The 24911-nt window shown below is 35.4% G+C and overlaps 2 protein-coding genes across 2 annotated transcripts; one reads left to right on the forward strand and one right to left on the reverse strand.

Annotated features, from left to right (window-relative positions):
- The first annotated feature begins 816 nt into the window (after window positions 1-816).
- Window positions 817-20392, forward strand: LOC110782939 (ubiquitin-like-specific protease 1D). Its single transcript, XM_056827024.1, has 14 exons — window positions 817-1326; window positions 2206-2257; window positions 4398-4513; window positions 4602-4876; window positions 6992-7058; window positions 7413-7486; window positions 7595-7627; window positions 7733-7828; window positions 9994-10096; window positions 11161-11258; window positions 13937-14059; window positions 15931-16045; window positions 19603-19710; window positions 19825-20392. The coding sequence occupies exons 1-14, from the start codon at window positions 943-945 to the stop codon at window positions 19999-20001; spliced, it is 1821 nt and encodes a 606-aa protein (XP_056683002.1). The 5' UTR covers window positions 817-942; the 3' UTR covers window positions 20002-20392.
- Window positions 20393-20906: 514 nt separating this feature from the next.
- On the reverse strand, window positions 20907-23891 carry LOC110782857 (serine/threonine-protein kinase STY13). The gene is made up of 6 exons (XM_021987103.2): window positions 23557-23891; window positions 23212-23324; window positions 22471-22607; window positions 22188-22362; window positions 21768-21902; window positions 20907-21645 (listed from the first exon to the last, which is right to left on the reverse strand). The coding sequence occupies exons 1-6, from the start codon at window positions 23777-23779 to the stop codon at window positions 21454-21456; spliced, it is 975 nt and encodes a 324-aa protein (XP_021842795.1). The 5' UTR covers window positions 23780-23891; the 3' UTR covers window positions 20907-21453.
- Window positions 23892-24911: the final 1020 nt, after the last annotated feature.

Genomic DNA, 24911 nt, shown 5'->3' on the forward strand with positions numbered 1-24911 from the left:
TTGTATAACACTATAAACTTGTATAACTCAAAATAAAACCTAAGTTGATAGTTTGCCTTTATGACATGTGAGTTGGATCTCAATTTGTGATATACGGAGTAATCATTTTTACGCAAGATGAGAGATCACATACTTTGCTATTTTTAATTAATGTCATTGAAAATTCAAACCTTGTGACATGACTCATGTTATTTTAATGGATCATCTTTCACCTTGAGACGATAATGTTTCTATATTCAAATTTCCACTGCTTAACATCGAATTAGCATGGAAACACTAAAACAAAATTATGTTTCCAACTACCAATGCAACAAATAAACTTTTTGAACCCCTAATAAAAGCCCATAATTTATCTATATAAACTAACTTGTTAGGTATCCTTTGTTGTTTACACGAATTAGAGTATGCGGGATTTTGTTTGATAAGTCAAATTCACCCCTAAAACTAAATTTTCAAAGCTTAAAAAAGGCATTTAAAATTCATAAAACAGGGTTAACCTAATTTGCTAAAATTAGTCTAGAAATACACCGATCCGAGATAAAATTGATAAAAGGAAATGAAAAATCCCGAAATCCTCATTTAAAGATAATTTACACTAACATACGTTACACACCTTGGTAGTAGTTAAACTTGAATGAAATCCGAAGTTCCGAACCAACCAAAACGTTTACGGAGTAATAGGTTTATTAACCATGGAATCCGTAAATACGGAGTACGTTATTCATTTCCATGAGAACATGAAAAATTGAAATGGGGGCAAATGAAATTGTACGGAGTAGTTAAGTTAGGGTCCACCACCAACGAGACCAACCTCTGTAAAACCCTTGTTTAAACAATTTATACTTTCCAATCCCAAAATTTCCACCACCATTTCCTTTGACCTCCACTCTCTCTTATTTCATCACTCTCATTTCCTAGGGCCCACTCAATTTCCCGGCAAAGATGGAGGTCAGAGAGGCGGCGGCGGACACCACTATCGCCGACACCGGCGAGAAGAAGCCACTCAAAATCGATTACAAGGAACTTTTCGGAGAAGATCATGACGAACCGGTGAAGGAGATTGTCGTCGTTCACACTAATCGACGGCGGAGACCGCCGGAGAAGGAGAGGAAATCAGATTGTGATTCTACGCCTGATAATCCTCCTCCTTGTGGCGGAGATGATTATTCGTCGATGCTGGACGTTCAATTGAAAAGGGCAATTGAAAGGCAGACTAGTAATGTAGCTAAACTGTCAGCCAGCTTGCCTGATAAAGGTGCCAAACTCAAGATTAAATTGAAAGGTTTGGAGGATGAGTTGTTACGCCGTCAACTCCGTTATAAAGAGGTCAGTCTCCGTTTATTTTGCCTATTTAGGGTTTTATTCAGAGGTTATTGCATTATTTTGAGTAATTTGCTCGCATTCTGACGACGGTAAGGATTACGAGAAAGGGAATGCTTGTGTGGCTACTTCGATTGTTGCATTGTTGAATAAAACACCATTTTCGAGTTTACGATTACATGCATGATATGCAATCATAGCCTTCATAGGAGTGAGGTTTGACCATGATGGTTGTTTTGGGAGGCAATTTGTTATTTTTTTTTTTTTTTTGAAGATAAGCAGATTCTGCTAGGCACATTTTATCAGTAACTGAAAAAAAACCTGCGAGGAATTTATGCTGATTCATTTGACGAGAGGGCTTTTTTTCTGCTTCCCGAGTTAGTATTCGCTAGCTTCAATATGGGTTTCAGTTTGTTCCATTAGATTTCTGGAGCTCTAATATTGTTTTCACATGGAGATGAGTTGTATGATAATCATTGACCCTGGCGCTGCTTTCATAATATCTCTGTAATTCTTGTTTATGAGGAGGAAAGATTATCTCTAGGGTAGTTATGCTTTGCCTTGACTTTCCTTGTTAGGGAATAGCTGCGTCAGGGATCGTGGGGCTCTATGCTTGTTTATGGAGTCTCCAATGTTTGAGGGCAAATAGTTTTTCCGTTCACATTAGAAGATTATGAGAAAAAGCTTGGATGCTGGTGGTGAAGAGCGCTGTTTGTTTTTATTTTTGACACAGTCACCAACTCATTAGACGTTAGTTTTTATTTTGGATTTTTCTGGTTATGTTAAGCTGTGAATTCCTCATGTCACATTAAAAATATTGAATGAAGCATTTCCTTCATGGAAATATATAAAAATGTTCGTGATTTTTTCTTTGAAAATTAACAGGGTGATAATGGATGGGAGAAGCCAATGCACTTAGAGAATTCAAGTGGCAAAGGTGATGTCATTTTCTTTGCATCTCTCATTTATCTGTATTCTTACAATGTCATTTAAACATTATTGTATTGACTCTTGTGATACCGGAACCTTTTTCTGTCTTTCTTGTTAATAAGACTTGACTATTGTAGTAAAGAAAAGTTCATATTTGGTCTAAAATGATTTGTCAAGTTTCTATATTGATGTTGAGTATTGAAGATGTGACAAGAACACTTTTAGCAAGATGAATCCTAGTAACATAGATAGGCTGCAGAATTTTTTGGGCTGATTCATAAACTAGGCCCTCTTTCCCAGTTTAGTTGTCTGCGATTATTGTTTCAGCTGTGCTGCTTGGGTCTGAATAATTTTCATGTCACAGTCTGCATAGAAAGATTTACTTTATAGCAAAGGTAAAAAACCAAAGGAAATCTTATTCTGATAGAGAAGTCATCCAGGGACCTTCATCTACAGAGGTCTCTTCATCATATTGATGTGAAGGAGCTTTATGTTTTGAATTTCTTTCTGAGGTTGGCAAGTTCAGGCTGTGGATATAAGCGTCTTCAGAAGTATTTCATTTCAAATTTTGTCTTTGGTGCTTAATCATGTCACCTCAATATCCCCCTATTGGACAATGTGTTGTTAGTTTCATTTGGAAGTCGAAATTTTGGGTTCAACTGGAAGCTACCTTTGACCTGGATTAGTTATACTCCCTCCGTCCCTTAATACTTGCACCGCTTCTATAAATGGAAATCTTTGCCAATATTATATTATTTCCCACACTTACCTACTAACCCACTTACACAGTTACACCCCTACTCCCTACAAAATCATTTAAAAATTCACACCCCACACTCTCCCTACAAAATCATTTAAAAATTCACACCCCACACTCACCATTCCCCACCCCTCACACATTTCCCACTAACTATATTAAAAAAATACCCCACTATCAACTAACACCCATTAAATTAATAAGTCAATTCAAATATCTTAAACTCCGCACCGGTCAAACCGGTGCGAGTTTTAAGGGACGGAGGGAGTAATAATTTTCTCTAGAACAGAAGGCTAGGCTCACTATTTCACTGAGTATCTGTTTGCCCTGTCATGCGCATCGTAAATCTTGTTCGCATGTCTCTTTTCATTGTTAGGTGCCTCAATCTCTGTGAGAAAGTTGTTTGCATTGTTGAGAGTCGTTCTTTTCCCCATATCTATTGTGCAGTTTTTTGCAGACGCCTTTTTTTGGGGTTGCAAACACAGATTGTTCAGGAGCAAAACCCTGTTGAACAAAAGAAATTTGGTTTTGGTTGACAAAATGCAAACCTTGGGTTTTCTCTGCTCTGGTATGGAGACATTGGAGTTGATGAATGGTTGCAGTTCTTATAAATGTAACTTTAATTGCTTTTGAAGAGAGCCACAATTAGAGGAATATACATGGAGAGGTAAATTTTGAAAGAGAGTGAGAAGAGCAGGTAGTAAATGCTGATTGTGGTGGAAAAATGGCAAGTGAGCAGAGAGTGGGAAAACAACTAGTAACGGTAACTATTTCCTTTTCTACATTTAAAAAAAGAGATATGTATATCCTCTTTGAAGTTTTAATTCTTCATTGTTTTGAGGGTATTATAGGAACCCAAAATTTATCAACAAAAAGATGGTCTTGTCTTCAATTCTTCATAATGTAATATATTAGACTTTTCAGATTGCTTTCCTCCTCTGTAACAAAGTATTTTCTTTTTTTGCAATCTCTGTATGTTCTTCCATGTCTTCCAACATGGAACTCAAAATAGGGAATGGGCAATTTGACCAACTATTTATCAGGTTGGGGAGAATCATCTTTATTAGGATCTTCTGTGATGACGGTAGAGTACTTGTGAGGAAAATTGATTTGCTTAAATAATACTTGAAAAATGTGTCCCAGGGTTTGTAGTTTTGTTATGTGTTTAATCACTTTGTCCTTTTCTAGTTCATATTGAAAAATCATGATATGATTTTTTGACGGGCTAAGGATCATGCTAAAGTGTGTGTGATTTCCATTGGTGTTTTTATTAGCTTTCTTTATGTTTACTCAAAAATACACTAGTCTTAGTCTTAAAGTCTTGGTTCCTATCTTCCTTCCTTTTTAATTATCTTTGGAAGAGGCTAATTAAGGAAATACCAATTGTTAGGTGTCTTAGGTGGATCTAAGCAAGCAGCACAATCATCTCAAACCCCATCGGAGTCAACTTTTGCCACCTGTTTTTTGAAGAAGCTGGATGATGATAATCCGAATCGGGAACAGAATGTATTGCATCTATCATATTACAGCAGCTATCTACTCTTTTTGGTTCTTTAAAAATACTGCTTCAATTTTACCTATGCATACTTTGCAGACCAGTAATCAAGCAAGCAATGCATTCGACCGTGAACTTTCTTACCTGAATCCTTGTGACAAGTCTAAAAGGAAATCAGCTGGAAAGTTACCTCCAAGCAAAAGAGCGTTGGGTTCCAAAGAATTTTATGCGTGGAAGCCTGAGAAACCCGAGGACCGCCCTCCTCGCAATGGCCGGAAATACATGGGATTGAACGGAAAGCAGGCCGGCAAGGTTTCTTTATTAGGATCACTCCCTCTGTCCAATGAGAAGATAGCTAGCGCCTGTACTGACGAGTATGCATTGCTATTTTATTTTCCATGTTGGTTGTTTGACTTGTTTCCGTTGTGCTCTGATAGCAGTTAAGCACGCTCTGTCTCAATCATTTTCCCCATTTTTGGACTGCATGACTCTAAAGATTAAAGAAATGATAGATCAGTAGATCCTATAGGATCTTTGGATCTGAAAAGAGTGGGGGTTGGGAGGTTCACCCCAATATTTTGTCACTGTAGCTCCTGAAGTTATCATGCAAGGCCAAAGTGCCAAAAATGGGGTGGATGCTAATGCTGGTGTTTTGCTCATGTTTATCTGGTTCAAAACTTCATATAGATTCTCTCGTTTTCAGGTGCTTTCAGTATGTCCTTTTCCCGAGTCAGCTGTTACATTTTCTTGATTGCTAGCAAGCACTTTGGTCTAAAATAATATCTATAATAGTAACGATGTATTTAGAATTTCTGATAGAATTTTAGCTTAGCTGTTACATTATGCTGGTCTAGATTTTGGGCTAGAATTTTCTGATGGAACGGAAGAATTGAGTTCAGAACTTCATTTTCTTTGGACCTAGTCACATGATAGTCTAACACAAATTGTTAGGTATTCCCGGGGGTACCTTCCTCTTGGTACTCCCGCATGTCAAAGCGGTCCTTTTGCTTTTTTTATCAAAAAAATGACATTAGCTTTGTATAAAATAACATGGAAGATAAAATAACATATATATTTATAGGAAAATAACATAAGTCTTTAGGAAAATAACATAGGTTTAAAAGTGTTTGTCTCTAAATTTTAAACATCTTACGTTGCAAATTTGCGTCAAATTTGAATAGTATTAATAATGGACTGAAATGTGGTTTAAAAGAGAAAAAAGTTAAAGGTTGAAGAGAAAGAAAATGGACAAAGTAGGGTGCTCCCGGAGAAAACATAAATAACATAATGTTCATAAAAAATAACATAAATCTCAAGATAAATAACATAAGTTAAATTGTTAGGTACTCCCTGAGTATGAATAATAACATCAAAAGGATGAAAAGCAACATCGAGCATATAAAAAATAATGTTAGTTACAGGATAAAGTAACATGTATTATATCAAAAATAACATACAGATTATGAACAAGATTGCCTTGTATATTAACGGAGGTTATGAATTGAATTATAACATAAACTATATGTAAAGTAACATATCAGTTGCTCATCATCTTCAAATTCAGAACTACAATGGTTCAAATTAAAAAGAAAAAAAGCCCCCATTTCTTCAATATAGTGTCAATTAGCTCATCAACTTCAAATTCAGAACTACAATCGTTTAACTAAAAAGAAAAAACCCCCCAAAATTAGTGTTTATAAGTCAAAAAATTCAAAATTATGAATGTAAACAAAAATTAGTAAGAAACTACATACTTATTTAGAAATTAGTGTTACTCACTTTGTATTCTTCAATTGCTTGTTTTCTAGATCATACTGTTTGTCTTCCATTTTAACTTCATAAGATCTTCAAATTGCTTCACCTTTTGATGGAGATTGGAAAATGTAAATGGAGAGGAGAGAGAAAGCTCACAAATCGCCCAAAAATGGCGGTTTGTGACAGTTGTGGAGTGAGAAAGTGGAGAGGAGAGAGAGTCTCAAAAGGGAAATGAAGTGGTTTTTTGATTTTTTTTCATTTTTCAGTCCATTAAGTTATAATTTTGGCATTTATGTTATGTATTTTTTTTTCATTTCGTTTGTTACATATGTTACTTTATTTTAGCCTGCGATTTTGTTCGCGCGCGTTTTCTTTTATTTTGTCTGCGTTTTACTCCTGGAGTACCAGGTGGACGGTAGGGTGTATAATTCAGTAATTGATAATCTAACATTGGAAGTGTACATACCATGTGAAGTTGTACGTACTGGACCTTTGTTCTTTAGTTCTAGTTAACCCTGCAAGATACAGGAAAATCAGGGATCGACAAGGGGGATGAAACGGAAGACGGGATAATTCCTAATCTAATTTGGAACAAGATTAAACATTACTTTATCGTTTTGTACAGTCATGTTTTTCTGTATCATGTTCCAATGGCTCTCTCTTTAACTGTTCTTTTTAGTTGTTCAGATTAAGGTTTGTGCATATTTGACCATTGACAGAATTATTTATTTCAGGTGTCTTTCACCTTCTTACAGTGAGGCTTCTCAAGCTTTGGATTCAAATGGCTCAAAGACTGAGAAGGTATTTTTTTCCCCCTGGATCCGCGGCAGTCATCCGCCCCCTTCTAAGTCCAACTAGACTCAGATGGAGATGGCAATTTTATGATTTCCTTGTCCTGGACAATGCTAGCAGCTAACTTATTGCTTTTAGTCACTTGCCAATTTTTTTTTTGCGTGTAGTATGCTTGTGTAAAATTGCGTGAGCTGATATGATTTAACTTGATATAATTCTGGCAAGTATAAGATTTTATTTTTATGAGATAACTGGGCAACCATTCAAGTTTCTTTTGCTGGGTTGGATCATATTTTTTTAACGGGAAAGACGAAATAGTATCTGATTTATGTATTGCTCTACCTACATATGAACTAATTGCAGGCAGTTGTTTTGGTGGATGAGGAGGAACCTGAGCTTATTGTGGAAAAACAAATAGCTGAAGATCTACCATCAACGTATGATGATCGTAGCTCTTAGTTTTTTTTCTTTCCTGGATCTATATTCTCTTTCATCTCAAATTTTCATTGCTAATGCTGAAGTGATTTTATTGTGCATATTTACAGGTCTAGTGAGGGCAAGATTTATTATCCATCTAGGTATCTTTGCCCATTGCATCCTCTCATTTTTATCTGCATGAGACGTATACTCGTGTGAACCTCTTCTTATTCTCCTTTCTTACTGTTTACTTTCCTTTTATGCAGGGAAGCTCCTGAATCTCTTGAAATCCTCCGCTCTGAATTAAAATGCCTAGAACCTGGAGAGTGCTTGACCTCCACCATCATGAACTTCTATATAAGGTATGTAAGATACCACCTTGCTGGGGAGAACAAATGTAAATTCAAAGCCAGGCTTTAACTGGTTTCTCAGATTTTGATGTTTACAAAGGCTTTCTGTGACACTGAAATCTTACCGTTGAGAAGTGATAATTTTATTAATGAGGCCTTGGCTAGCTAAGGTTAGCACATTGTGTATTGGTAATTTGAGTTCTTAAGATCAAATACCCCTAGCTTCTAAGGTTAGCTCTGCATTCTGGCTATTGTTTTTTTCCCTCCTTTTTCGTTGATGTTTTTTGAATATATTGTTTGTGTGATGTTTTTGTAAACATTTTGTTTTTTTAGGAGATAAAAAGAGCACAAAGGCAATTTAGGTCATTAGAGGAATTGCAATTGTTTGGGGAAAATAGTTGCTTCAACGGCCACTATGGGATTGATGGGGTTGACAGGTCGGAAAAATCTGAAATGAATAGGATAGCACTTTTGTTTGGAGAGTTATGCAGTGGGCAGCAGATGTATTAGGGGATAGACGGAAGATGATGCTTTGAATTTCAGGGTTTGGGGGTAGAGTTTTTGTTGTCCAACTGGATGAAGGCTAGGGTGAACTGCAAATTTAGCATTCCCTCCCTGTCTCTGCAATGGCTTTAGTTTTGTCAAAGGTAGTACTAAGTCTTCTGGAAAATTGGAAATAAATTACTTATATTTAGCATGTTTCCCGTATAACTACGTACAAATTTTGCTACCCCCGCCAAGTGTTCCGTTAAAGTGGTAGCAAAAACTTGATTTTGACTTATACAGGGGTGGTAAGTAGATGTGAAACGCAGAACTTCAAGGGGAGAAAAAATCTCTTATAGGGTAGTTCACTAGTTCTTTTATCAGTCGTAAGAGAGCATTACACTACATTCGTCACCCTTTTTGCCACTGTGAGGGCATTTTTTTCTACGGGATCCCAACTGCTGAGCAGTTGAGCCAAGAGTTATATTGTGACTTGCTTGTTGTGGGTAAGTTCTTTTAATGTACTTGTTACGGGTTCTCTCTTTCATTTTTTCTTCAGAGTTTCTGTGTTTAGAGCTTGTTCTGAACTTCTTGAATTTATCAAAAAGGACGGTAAATGGCTGTCTTTCCCCTTCTTTTACTGCTTTTGATGATTTTACGGGTTCTGCCTTTGAGTTAATGACTTAATGCTTGCAAAAATTGTGCAAAAAAGTTTGTTCACAGTTTGAGACTGGTGATTTCTTGAAGTCGGGGACTTTATATCTTAATTTCTAGGATCTTCCGATTTTTCCAGAAAATGGTAAGACAAGGTTGAAAAGAACTTTTTACGGGATAGTCCAAAACTACTTTAAATTAAAATTCAAATTTAAAACGCTGAAACAAAACCTCACCAATTTGTCAATTTATGCCACATTGGTTGTAATGTGCGCAATGCTTAGTGTTAAAAGGCGCAAGCCCACCAAGGCGCACATTTTTGTGTGTGGTATTTAACAACCAAAATAGTATTACTCGTTGTCACAAAGGGGTAAACTAGTAATTGCAATGAAATTAAGTGCCCTTATTATAATGGGGAAGGTTCACGTGACTTTCTAGTCAGTGACAGGGTGAAAAAAGGGAGAAAAAAGGTAATAATTTGAGGTTTTCTCTCTCTTAGTGTCATTATAGTAAATTGACACTATTGTGGAGCCATTAAAATCATGTAGTTTTGGCTGTTAAAAAAAAGTATTACATGCCAGCAATTGGAGCTTTATACCATAAGGGCATAAGACGTTGTGCCTTGAGCCTGGGAAAAGGCGGATAAGGTGCACAGCTTTTGTAGGTGTCTGTGCCTGTCAAGGGCTCAAGACTAAGGCTCCAGGACCTGCGCCTTGAGCCTAGGCCCGACTGAGGCACACTTTTTAAAACTAAGGCGCAATGTAGCACTAGTAAGATGCCATTTTCGGTGCTCCGTGACTGTTATCACTATTGACTTTTTATTCAGACCATCCTATGATGTTTTTATATAAATGGGGAGTTATTTGAAAGTGTCGGAGCAGGTTCTGTTAGTGGCTCATTTCATTCCTTAGATATGTGTCTTTTTTGGGGTAGATTCAAGCTTACCTATGAGAGAATTATTTTTAATCTATTTTTTTAATTGTGTTTTTTTGCTTGTGAGATTAGTTTTTCATTGTCTAACCTGCTGTTCAATTTGCTAGATTTCTCCAGGAGGAATGCTGTCCAGATAATTCATCACAGCAGAACTTTTACTTTTTCAATACTTACTTTTACAGTAAGCTCCAAGATGCTGTAGCAGACCAGGTACTCCCTAAGTTTACTCCCTAACTTCTGTCTCTCCTTGATGCTGAGGAAATGAGAGCACAATTTATCCTTTTTTATTTGGCTTAGTTGATTATGTTTGGTTAGTCATGCCGACCCTTGTCTTCTGATATTTAACCCACATGATATCCTGTGAGGCACTGAGGCGTCATTGTACTATTCTATTGACTCATTTATTATTTCATTTACCTTGTTCATAGAGCTGATTTACTTTTGCATTTTTTTTTGGTAAGTGAGGACTATATTTCATACACCAATATATTACACCCTAAGGATCAAACAGGAAACAAACTTCCTTTCAAGATCAACCCAAACTAGAGCCAACAGGCTCAAAAAAGTACAAGTGTAAACAAAGAAGTAACACACATAAAACCAACTATACAACTATAAAGCTATACAAGGAAGGCTACTAGTTGTCAAACTACTCTTTATCAACGTGGGCTACCTTCTTCCCCATGATACTATAAATTCTTCCCCTTTACAACAGGCTTGATTTCTAAAACCACACCGGGAACTGAATCCAATTTCAGATTCCACTTTGGATTTCCCCCGTTTGCATTTCTTGCTTCTTATGTTTCTTAGCTGTGTTTGTGTGTGTGTGTGTGTGTAACCAGGCTATTGATTTCTTTGGGGAATGAAACTAAGTTTGTAGCAAAACTGCTCGTGGCTGAGTGAAAACTATTTTCTTTAGTTAAAGTGAAAACCAAAAGACTTTGATTTCAGGAACTGAACAAAAAATCATTTAGCTTAGCGAGTAAATATCTGTCATGGATCACTATCCCACTTGTGTTCCGTAACCTACTTGCAGAAACTAAATAACAGGCCATCTGGCGATTTTTCCCCCAGGACCTAGTTCTGTCCAACAGAAGCGAGAAAAGAAAAAGGAAATAGTTCAACAATAACTATAGTAGCATAATGTATAGTGTTGACTATTGGATGCTCAAAATTGCCTACTGCCTGTGTAGATTTGATTTTTTGTTGAACCCCTGATGCTCTATTCGCATTCTATGATTTATGTGAGTTTGTTTCTTTCATGTGAATTGCAGAAGAGTGGCAAGGAATCTCCTTTCAAGAAGTGTAGAAGGTGGTGGAAAGGTGTCAATATATTTCAGAAGGCATATATGTTTCTTCCAATAAATGAAGAGTAAGTTCCAACTTTTGACATTTGGACTTTGTTGAAGTATATATTTGGTTTCCTGTTTCATTTTTAGCAGGTAGGGGCAAGTTTCCTATTAATATCTCGTTTCTTCTGTGTTACATTTAGCACTGTGTTTACCTGTATTATGTCTTGTTCATTTTCAACGCAGGTAACGGTATAACTCTAACATTCCTTTGGCATAACTCTTCTTTGAGGCTCCATATATTAGCACGCATTTCATTTTTTAAACATTAAATTGCCTTCAATGAATATTTGCTAATGGAAAGAAATTTCGTTTTCAACTAATTACCTTTTTAGAAGGGAGAAATGTATTAGCAATTGTTTCTTTCTACCCATATCAGGCCATGCTGATTAGGGGGACACCTTCTCCATTTTGAAGAGAGATTCATCTTTAGAAATGAAACTGCTGGCACCTGGTCATAATGTAGACTTCTGAACTTCTCATGACTTTCTTTTGCTGAGATTTATTGAAAATTGTGTTCTCGTCCCGGGAGTCCGGCACCATGATCATGATGCGTATTTTGGTCCTGGATTAACATTTAACATATAACCCAAAAATTGTGAATGTGTAGTTCAAAGATTACGAACATATAGTTCATATGGTTAAAATGTGATGAACGTGTTCATTTAGTTCAAAAACTATTACCATACAGTGATTTAGTTCTTTTTTCTTTATTCAACAGCATAAATGAACATGTAGCTCAAAATTTATGGAAACAGCTAACATGTTTGTAATTGTGAAACGACATGTTCACAATTTTGAAATATAGGTTCTTCCTAGTCCAGGATGTGCATCATGGTCTCAAGTCCATGGTAAATATTTGGATCCTGACAAGTAGTAGTAATGTAGTGCGTGTTATTGTAATTTGAAATGAGTTATCTTTAATGTACTGTCATAGTGCTAGGCTGCTACCATTTGATAAGGGAATGGTCAGAGTCGCGAGGAAAATGTTGCAGCTCGAAAAAGAACCATTATGCTTCCAGGATATCTGGATACTTGTCCCAATACCTGGAGCTGAACAAATTCAATACCTTTAGGTTACCATCTCTTGTATGAAAGTAAGTTGAAGTGTGCTATCATGCTTTAAAGCCTTTATCACAATACAATTGTGATTTGCATAAAATGTATGTCTAGATGTATGTCAGTATGCGTAAAAGACACTGTTCAGTTTAGGGGATTGTTAAGTAGGATGAAGCGTACATCAGAGTTTTTTTTGTGGTATTCTCGGGTTAAGCATTTGCAATATGTTGAGTACCCAAATTGGGAAATTTGCTCCTAGCATTACCAACTATCAATTCATTTGTGCAAAATAACATGGGTCTCCTACTCATATAATCATACTTAAAACGCGAAAATCCTCCCCTTCCACTTCCCCATGTACCTTCCCTTCCTTCCTTGTTCGCCTCCATCACCTTTGACCACCACTTCAACTTCCAAGGTCACCTCCAGTGCACTTTCTTTTTGAACAGGCATTTAGACCTCCTCCTCTACACAGAAGCTTCCAGTCCCCGGATGGCAATATTTTATTTAGTGATCTTACTCAAGGTCTCAAGTTTGTAAAATATAAAAATAAACAGCTTGAGATGAAGTAAATAGTACTAAAATCAGTTGAAGACTTGTAACTTTCCGAGAGAACAATGTATCCCTAAAGCAAGGAACAGCTAGTGCTATTCTCAGTGCACTGTGCCTCAATCATGGTTAAAAAAGTGGCTATAGAACAGAATAAAAAAATCAAATAAATAGAATTATACTGTAACCCATCATTTATAAAAAAGAGTAATCAACACATATGCTTCAAGGTAGATGTTCCAAGGAACTTTTACATAGCTAGCAGTTGAAAGGTATTGATTTAAAGAGGAAAGAAAGATAGTGGTGGTCATTGGGAGTGAGGTGAGTAGGGCAAGTGCTGGAGGCCAATGGGTTTGCTGGGGGAGGTCGGGGGGTTTTCTCTTTCTGTTTCACAGTAGATGAGACATATTAGCTTGATATATGGTTACGCGGGGAGCTATACTGTCGATACGTTTAAGGCATGTTCCTTTTTTATTTTTTTTATTTTTATTATATAAATATTTCTGGTGCTTAGGCGGGGGTTGTGTTAATTTAACCGATATTGGAGTTTACTGCTTGATCTTAAGAGCATATATGTGACATGCTGAGGAATACCTCATCCCTAGGTTGTTATTGCCCTATCCTTTTTTTCTCCATTTTGAACTGTTGCTGAAAGTGAGATAAAATGGTGTACAGGACCTACAAGCTCTTCTCTCTGCGATTATGAAAGACAGACATGTGCATTACTAGACATTAGTACTGCATAGCTTGTAGAAATGTAGATAACTATGGGGATTGGGAGGCTGTTTGAATACAAACATGTCCCCACGTCGGTGTTGGTATGCTATACAATTTAATAATTACAAAGTAGAAGACTGAACAAAGATTCATGAAGCCATGTATAATAATAGAGTCACTAATTGGCTTAGTAAACACATATATTTATTGACCGTTGAATTAATCGTGTCCCTGCCTTCCAGTAAACTTATGACTGTTGTTCAAGATAATTTGTTATCTGATATTCTCTTCCAATCGACTCCCTTCCTCTGGATTTTGCCTTCGTAAGTGGAAAAAGTCCCTTTGATTTTGATGTGCAGTTTCTTCTTGTCCACAGCAATCATTGGAGCTTGGCGATAATATGCATCCCTGATGAGCAAGGCGAATCAGGATTGAATATACTTCATTTAGATTCACTGGGAGTGCACTCTAGCGATTCAATTTTTGATCATATCAAGAGGTCAGAGCATTCAACCTTGACAGTATGGCATTGTAAATTGTTAAGTTATAATCTTAAATTATCTGTTTGCAAACTTCATGGTGCTTTTGCTTGCAGCCTTCCTTATCCTAACAATTGGACAATGAATTTATCAGCCATATCCCAGCTACCATTAGGTGAAAGGGGTGTGTGTGTGTGGGAGGGGGGGATTGCTCCTTGCACTGGTCACAGTTGTAGAAGTCTCAATTAGTTATTGGTCTGAGAGATGCTTTGGGTGATTGCACGTAATATGAGATTAATGATTTAACAAAGTTGTTGAATATTTAAATTTTAGATCAGTTGGAGATGTATGGTTTGGTAAGGGATAAAAATATACTTGATGATAGGTTGTAAATTGTAAATGTAACAATTTTTTTTGTTAGTGTATGTACATTAGTCATTCCCTGTACTCATTTGGTTTTTTTCGTTTAAAACAAAAAATTGTCTCATCTTTTACATACCAAGTATTATAGGTTGCCGTGATTAGATAAACAATAAAATGGTTTACTTCTGTTTGGTAAGTTCTTTACATTGCAGGTGTATGACCCTCGAGTTATAGTCATGTTATAGATGTTTTGTTGTTAGAAAACCTGCAGTTTTTTCAAAATTAGCGCTCCAATAGACTTCCGTAGAGAAGAAAGTTAGAGAACTATTGGAGAATAGGGAAAGTAACACAAGAGAGGGGATTAGAAGTTGTACCAAGTAGTGCAAGGGGAATCCCAAAAAAGCATTACAAGAAGCTTTCAAGTAATTAACTTTTATATTGGGGTTTCTTACTATATACCCCTTTCCCCTAAAATGTATTTATTTTCCTGAAGAAGATTAAGTCAAAAGTCAAAACTCTTGTCATTAATAATGTCCAGTCTGAGAGGGATGTTATTGAAGGTAAAGATCACGTATGATGTTCAGGAGGGATGTTAATGGAGGTACCTATCATATATGATGTCCAGTCCTAGAACTTCACGTGCTTCATCAGGGATTTAGGGTAGGGTTAATCAGGAATTCAGGATCTGCTGCTGGAGCTGCACAATCTCCTACAAGGCTTCTTGGTGAGCCATTGGTAGGTCTGATGTCCCAGTAACTTTTCCCTCGCTTGAACTCTTGTTCTAGTCACACAATAATGTTCATTTTCATATCATGACCCAACTTTACTATAAGAAATTGATATAAGATTTGTCTGAGTGAATCCTTTTCACTACCGTGGGCTAAAGCACCATTTTCTGTTAAGTGTATGCTGTTTGAAAAGATCCCCTAAAATGTTCTAGACATATGTCCGAGTAACATTTCTAGCAACATTGTGAGCTGCCTATCTTTTTATCTTTGGGGTAGATGGAGAGGATGGTAGGTGGTTGAATTTGATTTTTAAGGAGAGCCTCCGTTCGGTTGGGGTGAAATATTTTAATTCCTATATAGCTGGGATGAGAGAATTCTAGATGCTTTATAATTCCTATGTAGCTAGATGCTTTTTGTATCGTCTCTACGGGATATACTTTGAAGCTGCACTTCAATGTTGTGATGCCTTGTCGTTTTGAAAGCTAAATCTGGCACCAAAGATGTTAATAATCTCATGTCCTGCAATTTTACTATTATCTTTTGATGCAGAAGGTTAATTCTAATATTAAGAAAGCATTTACTGTAGTGCTGTACCGCCCACACAAACTCACACAAACATTCATAGATCTAGCCATCTAGGTAGGATTAGAGAATTGATAAGGAAATAGAGATCATACTAAAGAAAAAAAGGAATAAAAAACGAAATTTGCAATCTTTCTTTCTTAATATCATCTGTTGCTCTGATTCAATGGGAAAGATACTGATTAAAAACTGATCCACTTATACGTTGTTTTCTTCAGGTTGTTGATTAATGAATGGAAGATGCTAAACGAAGATGTAGATGCTGTTAAAGCCCCCATATCTGACAGGATATGGCAACATCTTCCTCGTAGAATTGAGCAGAAATATATAGTGGTAATTATTCTAATTCTGTTTCTTTGGGAACGGGTGTGTGTTAGCATTTTCTTTTACACTTGTTTCTTTTGTGAGATACTGCTTTTTCGTTCGGTCAATTCATTGGACATGCTTTGCCTTTTATCAGTTTATAGTTTTCCGTTACAAAAAGAAAGTAGTCCAATTGAAATTAATACTTCTTCTCATTGAATTTCTTACCTTCACGGTTCCATTATTGTCACACAAATTTGAGCCATTATTAGATTGAATAAAGAATATTTGACAAGTATTATCAGATGTTAATTGCTTGTAATTGGACCTGTCAAACCGGTTAGATTAGATTTAAGGTCTGGTAATTTTGGGTTCATGTCATTTGCAGGAGAACTCATTTTTGTTTAGAAAATGTAAACGCATGTTTTTGAGTTTGTAACCCAAATTTTCACTTTCAAGTCAGCCTTTCTTTCATTTTTTCGATTAGATCTGGTCATAATTTTGTCTGCATAAATGTATAAAAAATCATACTCTTTATGATGCAAAAGAGTGGAATTTTGATATATATTTTTAGCGACTTGTAACGTTGGCCTTATTTGGCAATTAGCTAGGCTGACTCACTTTGCCTGTTTGACGAGCTAGTGCATTTGGCTGCTTTTGAGTTATGAGTCTGTTAAAATCAGCTATTGGTCATACGCTGTTAGTTTTTAAAATCAGGAACTTTTGAGAAAAACAGTTATGTATTTTTTGATGCCCGCAGCCATTAAAATAAGCTGCTCCAGTTTGGTTAATCTGACTTTTAGCACAATTTAAAAGACATGTAGGAACATATTTTTGGATGTTAGACCACATTAACAAGTCAAAAGCCAAAAACTAGCTAAAACTCTAAAATCCATTTAACAACCCACTGGTCAAGGACTTTTTGTTTTACTTTTGGCCATTTGGGTCAAGATGAATTTATTTGCTTTTAATCAATTTTCAATGTACAGTAGCAGGTTGACCCAGAATGGCTAGCATGGTCTGGCCCTCTAGTTTTTGGTTATTTGGGTCGTGTCAGTTTAGATTAGTGAGTCCTAAAATGGTGTATAGATCTGATGGTCAGTTTGCTGATGATAACTTCTCCCAAACTACTTATAAACCGGAATTTTCTCCTCCGTCATCTGATCATCAAATATTACTTATATTAGGTACTGATAGTGTCTTGTAATATAAGGAATTATCGCTCGAGAAATTTCTTTGGTGTCCTTGGACAATGTAAAAAAAGAATCACAGGCTTACATGAACAACTAGTACAGTTGTACGCGTAGTGGAGTGACACATTTGTGTGCCACTGTGTAGGGCCGTACCAAAGTAATGGTATTATAAGAACTATTGGCCGTTTGCATATTCTTGCCTGGAGATTCAAGCATTGTATGGTCCTGATATACAGTACAAAAGCCCCCTTGTTCCGGAGATCACAAATTGTTGTGATATTATATGAGTTAAGAAATGCCCTCTGCCCCAGAGAGATCATATATTTCCGCTGTAGGTTATCCGAGGCAGAATTTCCAAGTATAATACAGTAGTTGTAAAACTTGCATGTTACGGAGTACAACTTTTTAGCCAGCATACCAAGTAATCAGTATTCCTATTTTCCTAATTATAAGCCAAACAGTTTTTAATTTTTTTTAATAAAAAGGTTAGGAAGCCCTGCTTGTTTTTTATATCACTTAAAAGTGTAAAAATCCAAGCAGTGGAATGAAATTGATGCTTATAGATTTTGTATCATTGAATAATTTCATCTTGTGTGCATTAGGGGCTCACCAACAGTTATTGTGCACCATGTTAGAGTTACTCTTCATGTATTTAAGTGACCATTTTAAGTGGCCATGTTTGACTTACCTTTTATGTATTTAAGTGACCATTTTAAAAGTGTACTTCAGAACATTAACACCAACTGAAACAACAAATTGTATATTGATATGGAAGGTGGGATTGTGCACCTGTTCCAAAACGCAGCCTTTTTCCCTTTAAAATACAGGAATGCTTTATTAAAAAAAGAAAAGGAAAGAACATTATTTATTATCCACCAATCACAATAATCAAGGGGGAAATAAATAGAAAGAAAATACTGAAAATTCAAACAGTCAAACCCCTTAAATTTGCTTTCTTATCGGTCAATCTTCATCCCTAAATTCTCTCAAAATAAATAACTTCCAAATTATCTGAGTATAAGTTTATTAGCTTCCCTTCTCAAACTATAAGAGACAGAAGGAAATGCAATTCAAAGAAATTGAAATTCAGAGTTGAACTTCATGGCACAAGACAATGAATATCGTGAAGAAGGAAGGATAACACCCACAAGAACTTGTATGTACATACTACTTATAGATAAATTATAGCCCATGGCTTCATGTGCGTATAATGAATTTAGTGCTAGTATTTGATTGGAAAAGACCTAATTTCGTGTCTTTGAAATCTCCTTAAGTTCATGATTATTTGCCTAAAAGAACAAAGATTTTGAATCATCGTGTTTAAGTCTAAATTTTAATTGTTTGTTGGTATAATTTCTCCAAAGATGTAGAACAAAGATGTATTATAAAAAGAACCCAAAGGAAGCACCAAAAAATTAATTAGATTCATTTTTTAAACCAAGAGAACATGAGTGATAAAGTTGATTTGAAAATAAAAAGAACATCGAATTACTTATTTACTTCACAATGAACAAGCATAAGTAATAAGAAGAACACAGGGATGTAAGTAACATAACACGTTTTCTCTAATACAAAGAACATCAATAAGTTGGAAAATATAATGAAGTTGAGAATCTCTTCACAATGAACAGACAAAAGGAATAAAAAGAACATGTTTTTGTAATATAAGAACAACGATTAGTCCGGAAAATAAAATCTTTGTGTTCTAAGAATTGGGATAGGATTAAATTGGGATGAAATGAGATTGATATAGTGATCGATGTTAGATAAAAATAGGGAGAATCAAGTTTGTTGGATATGAGTTAGTTAGGTGCAAAATCTGGCAGCATCTATTTTATTTATTTGGGTGAAATGCGTAAATCAGATTTTAGTTTTAAAGAAGTGCAAATCTTAACAAACTACTCCCTCTGTCCCGGAATACTTGACCTGTTTTCCTTATCGGGCCGTCCCTTAATACTTGACCTGTTTCTAAAAATGGAAATATTCTAAGAATATTATATTATTCCTCACTCCACCCTTATTAACCCACCTACCCCCTACTCCATACAAAAAATAATTAAAAATTCAACCCCTACTCTTTTTTGCACGTGAGATTTTTTTTGTTGCAGTTGCTAGCAACTTGCTACGTATAGACTCCATCTCTGCTTTCTTCTATCACTGGTGTCTGTTTATAAAGATGTAAAGATTTGATATTGTCAACCTTGGAACTCTTTTGAATGTGTTGTGTACTTCGGGCTTCAATACAGGCTCTATACTAGTTTCAACTTTTAGAGAACGGTTGCCTGTATCTTGACCTTCCTAGCTTTCTGTCGGGAATTATACTAGGTGGTTGTCATCATTGATCTAGAGTTTTGACATTTTCTTTTTTCTATCTGCCTACTTCCATCCCAACAGGTTCCCCGGCAGACTAATGATTATGATTGTGGTCTTTTTGTATTATACTACATGGAGCGATTCATACAAGATGCACCTGAAAGGCTTACGAGAGAACTCTCATCCATGGTACGTCTTACATCCATCCAGATACATTACTAGATCACTTTTTGGGTTGTTAGTTTGACAGTATTCTTGTTTTTGTTAATTTGCTTCTCACTTGCCTTTACTGTCTACTCTCAGTTCGGCAAGAACTGGTTCAAACCTCAAGAGGCTTCTAGGTTGAGAGGGAAAATAAAAAAGATACTCCAGCAGGAATTCAACGAGGAAGTAAAACCGGATAACTGGACCTGCGAACCTGTGTGTTTGTCTGTAAATGTTGAAACAACCAAAGCCATAGACCAAGCTGAAATTTCATGACAGCTGTGTCCCTATACTTGGTACAGATTAACTATTTCAGAATGGAGTTTGGAGATCTGTCTCCCTATTATGTATAGCGGCGATGAGGGCACTGACGCATAGGAGCTGCACATACATTCCTAGTTAGCTTTGTATAGATAGAAGTAGATTCAGAAATCCGTTACTATATTGTAGGAAGATACCAAGCAGCCTTTTTAGCCAACTTGCTATTCCAATCTGAGGCAGCTATTCTAAAGGTTTTCTTGTCCATTGTACATAATGGGTTAGGATTTCTGGTATCAGAGAAAGCCATCTCAGTGTCATTCGCCCAAGTGCAACGTTCATGTGCTTACTTTTGTATAGATGATTTTGGAGCAGACGGGAATAAAATTTACTTCTTTGCTCTGCAGAATTATGCCTTTCTGTGTCAAGTATCGAGCTTTATGTGCATCTTGCCTTTTACACTTCTTTGTTAAGGGATATTGTAATTTGATATCCAAGTTTCTTATGTTGCTGCCTATTAGGTAGGGGAAATAACAGTTAACATTATTGTATGGTTTTCCTTAGAATTTACGTTATTGTTTGGTTTTCCTTGGAATTTAGAAAAAGGGAGAATTAAGGAAGATTGCACCTGATCCTTGTTGTCCAAGTAGAAAATAGAGATTACGTTGTTTGCTAATGTTGTGTGGCACATTTTACTAGAGCCTTTACTTTTGCCATAGAATTTCAACCTTGATTATCGCAATAAAGTAGCAGATGAGTTAGCAAACAAGACAACAAGGGAAAACCTTGAAGATAATGCATGTAACTAGGAAGTTTCTAGTTATTGTTTGAAAAATTTGCATTTAGACTTTAACAGGATTTATGCCTCATATTCTAATTTAAGTAATGTTATGTTGCCGTATTTAACCCAAAAAATAAATAAATTCAAGAGGTAAAACAATATCCACAAGCTTCTCACAAAGATGGAGAATATTTGTACAACCAACGAGGATCCTCTCCATTTTCTAAGGTAAAATTAGACTCAATGACACAACTACGATTTAGGTGCACAGAGTAGCACAACCTTAATCGGATGCCCTCTGCAACAATTCATATTATCAGGGTGCAATGTGTCACATAAACTACATATTGCTGTATGCAATGGATGACGCAATATTCGTAGTCATTTGTTACTCATTGTATCTAAAGTGACATGTGTCACAACTTGCACCCAAACTATGTAGTTTGAGATACTAAATACACCGACTAAAAATTGTGTGGTTCTCTGCACCCAAGACATGGTTGGTGTCACGGAGGCCAAATTTACCTTTTCCCAGAAAAAATGGAGAATACTTTTAACAGACTACTGCTGAATTCAACCCTCTATTTCGTCGCATATAGGCTTCAGCAGGGATAACCAATACATAATTTGTCAAACAATAAAAGTACTAATCAAAAGTTGGTGAAGAAACACATCGAGTTGCCCAGATTTCAGTGAAAGAAGCAAGAACAATGAGCTTGATCATTAGATGTCATACCACCTCCTTTGGATGTGTCGATACATTCCAAACTGGAAACTACATCTTTCATCTCTGGCCTCTTCTTTGGGTTGGATGACCAACATCTTTTCATAATCTTGGCTAATGATTTTGGACACCATTTGGGAATCTCAGGTCTCAAGTCCTACATTAATTCATCACACACCATTTCACAATCTATAATTAAAAACATGTCTTTTGCAAATAAATATACGGGTTGTTGTTAAAAGTGTATGCCAAAGTTAATTTTCTTAGTAGTAACACCACCTTATTATAGACGGTGGAAGCTTCATTTGCAAACTTTGGTGGCGAAAATGGTGTCTTGCAACAATATATCTCCCACAAGCATATTCCGAAGCTATATACATCACATTTGGTGTCATAAGGTTTCCCCGCACGCACCTGTTGAAAAGACCAGAAAAATTCAGATAAGACCAGACCAGAAAAAGGAAAAAAAAAAAAAACACTCAAAATAAACATTGATCGTGAATAATTAGACCATATCAAATCAGATTCTAGAAAAATCAGACCAGACAAGAAACTAGAAAAATCAGGCTATACCAGTTAGACAACTAACACGGGATGAAATGTCCTATTCCTCTAGTCTAGGCCCTAAATCAATATCTTCTGTTGAAATGTGAAAAAAAAGGGCGTTCTAAGAAAGAAAGAAATGCATATTGGATTTACCTCAGGAGCCATACAACCAAGTCGTCCTGCCTGTCCAATCATTTTACCTTGTACCAAAGAGACAAGGCGAGGAACTCCAAAGTCAGCAATCTTTAGTTGATGTCTCTCATCGAGAATCATGTTCTCAATCTTTACATCTCCATGAACTATGTCTTTCGAGTGAAGATATGATAACCTTAATTAAGAAATTTAATACAATCCAACACAAATTAAATTAGATCTAGTTAGCTAACTAATTAATGATTTCGAGTTTTATTAACATGGCTAGCTAGGAGAGTCTTACCCTCTTGCCAAATCCAATGCTAATTGGATAACGGTCTTTAAGGAAAGATATGTTATAGCGTTACTTAAGTATGACTTGAGTGTGCCTCCATGAAGATATTCCGAAACCATACATAGGTCTCTTGATGCTCCTACAAACTGCGTGCGCAAACCAAACAAAAGTGTAAGGGTCTGTTTGTTACAACTTACTTCAATAAAATAAATTCATATAAGTTCAACAAAAATAAGTTTTTTTCTGGAAATTTTAAGTACAAATAAGTTTTTTCAGCAAAACTAAGTTCACATAAAGTGAATAAAAAAGAGCGAGTTGAAATTAGGGTTTAGCATTGGATTTTCATGTACATAAGCTCTTCTTTGGTAGAAAATCTAGTAATCAACAATCAATATATTTCACTCCATATATAACAAACTAATTACGAAGACAAACAAAATTCTCCTATAAACAAGGAAAAAACAACAAGAATAATCCAAACTTTCAACCATCTTATACTAATATAGAATATTGAAGTGTAACTAAGAACAATCCCAACTTTAATTTGCTCAATAATATACATGCATCTACGCAGTATATCACTTCAATAATTTTGAAAATATGATCGATCACCATAGTTTGGTAGTATCTTAAGTTCGTTAGAATCGTTACACAATGGGAAATTGGGAATCAAATTAAATAAAGAAGACGATAAAAGTACAAATTGTTCATACTAATTAAAAAAAATCTCGATTCAATCAATTTAATTACCTTGATGATATTAGGATGATCCAACATACTCCACATTGATACCTCCCCATCAAAAAGCTTTTTCACTGAATCCTTTGCTCTTTGACATAATTGTTCTACTACAAGTACTTTAACTATATTTCATCACACACAAACAAAAAAAATTAGGAATCAATATACAAAAATTAAAATAAAAAAAGATAAAGAATTTGTGAAAACAAAAGTAAACGAGGTTAAGCAATTCCCCAAACTCTAAAAAAATTGTTTGGAACTTGATTTGATAAAATCCCCGCCCAACGTTTACTTCAAAAAAAAAAAAAAAAAAAAAAAAAAGGTTAAGCAATTTATTTGAAAAATTGTACGGACCTACAACATCTTGGCCATAATAGGAGGCTTTGAACACAGAACTAATGGAGCCTTGGCTAATCACACTCTCCACACTTAACATACACAAATCGATAGTTTTCGAGTCGAAATCCCTCATAGTATTATCAATATTATGATTGATGCCCTCATTGTTGTTGTTAGTATGACTGCTACTAGTACTAGATTTCATGCTATAAGCTCCCAATGATTCCATGGCGGCCATTTTTCAAGAAGAGGACGTTTGTTATATATGTGATGTAGATGACCGTAGTATATAGGAGTTCTTTTTTTGGTTTTTGTTTTGTTGTTTAGAAACTTAATTATCCTACATAATGTCAAACATGTATTCGATCGAATGCTATTGCTATTAGGGTTTGGAGTTTTGTACGGTTTAGGTTTTTATAATGTGATCGAGCTAGATTTTGTAAAACCTGTTATTTTATATTTTTATATATTATTTAAGAAAAAGAATAGAAATAAAGGAAGATAATAATTAATACTGAGTCAAACATCATGCATGTCTACTATTTAAAAAAAAAAAAAAAAAGTCAAGCATATAGTTAGGTATAATCATATGTATTAATGTATAACAATCTAGAAATATATGATTGTAAATTATAATCTAGATTAATATGTCTAGAATTATCCTAAGAAAAATCTAGATAAATGACAAGTATATATAAAAAAAAAAAGGTAGAAACACTAGGATACAACTACTATAAATATATTGTATGTGCATGAGTTGAGAAGTGAGCCAATCAATAAAGCTCCTACAAAATATGAAGAGAAGAAACAAGGGTTCTACCAAAGAGATAAATGAGAGACATGAGCTCTCGTGCAAATATTGTTGTACAATTCTTATTAATGTAATCAATGATGAAAATGCAATTTTGTTATATTATTCAAGCCCTTCAAAACTTCCGCGTGCGTCCTCAATTTTCTATCAGACATGAGTGGTTAAGAGCCTTTTGCTCTTAACTAAGGTGTGGGATGCTGCCCAAACTCCCGCTCGCCGAAAACGATGTATCCTCGTAGCAGAACCTTAAAAATAAACATTTAAAAAAAAAACCTCCTATCAAACAAAACAAAATATAATGATAACCTAGTCCCAGAAAATAGTTTAAAATTTAAATTATTGTTGTAAGTGATTTTTTTTGTAGCAACATAAATCTAAGAGTACATTTGAAATATCTAATACTTCAAATTTAACTGAAATTGTAGGAATTCCATTCAATAATGGAAATTATACTATAATTAAATAATAGTACATCTTACCTTCAAAAAAAATTAAATAAATTATAGTACATCTTCTATATAAAACTTTGCCGCATTTTCTTTGTTCTATTTTTGTTTCT

The sequence above is a fragment of the Spinacia oleracea genome, chromosome 1 (genome assembly GCF_020520425.1).
Source record: "Spinacia oleracea cultivar Varoflay chromosome 1, BTI_SOV_V1, whole genome shotgun sequence".
Classification (NCBI taxonomy): domain Eukaryota; kingdom Viridiplantae; phylum Streptophyta; class Magnoliopsida; order Caryophyllales; family Amaranthaceae; genus Spinacia; species Spinacia oleracea.

Coding starts and splice junctions, on each gene's coding strand:
- LOC110782939 (XM_056827024.1), top strand. CDS start 943: ATGGAGGTCAGAGAGGCGGCGGCGGACACCACTATCGCCGACACCGGC. Junction 2,258..4,397: donor AGAGAATTCAAGTGGCAAAG/GTGATGTCATTT, acceptor ACCAATTGTTAG/GTGTCTTAGGTGGATCTAAG. Junction 16,046..19,602: donor TTGAGCAGAAATATATAGTG/GTAATTATTCTA, acceptor CCATCCCAACAG/GTTCCCCGGCAGACTAATGA.
- LOC110782857 (XM_021987103.2), bottom strand. CDS start 23,779: ATGGCCGCCATGGAATCATTGGGAGCTTATAGCATGAAATCTAGTACT. Junction 23,325..23,556: donor TTATGGCCAAGATGTTGTAG/GTCCGTACAATT, acceptor GATGAAATATAG/TTAAAGTACTTGTAGTAGAA. Junction 22,363..22,470: donor GCATTGGATTTGGCAAGAGG/GTAAGACTCTCC, acceptor TTCTTAATTAAG/GTTATCATATCTTCACTCGA.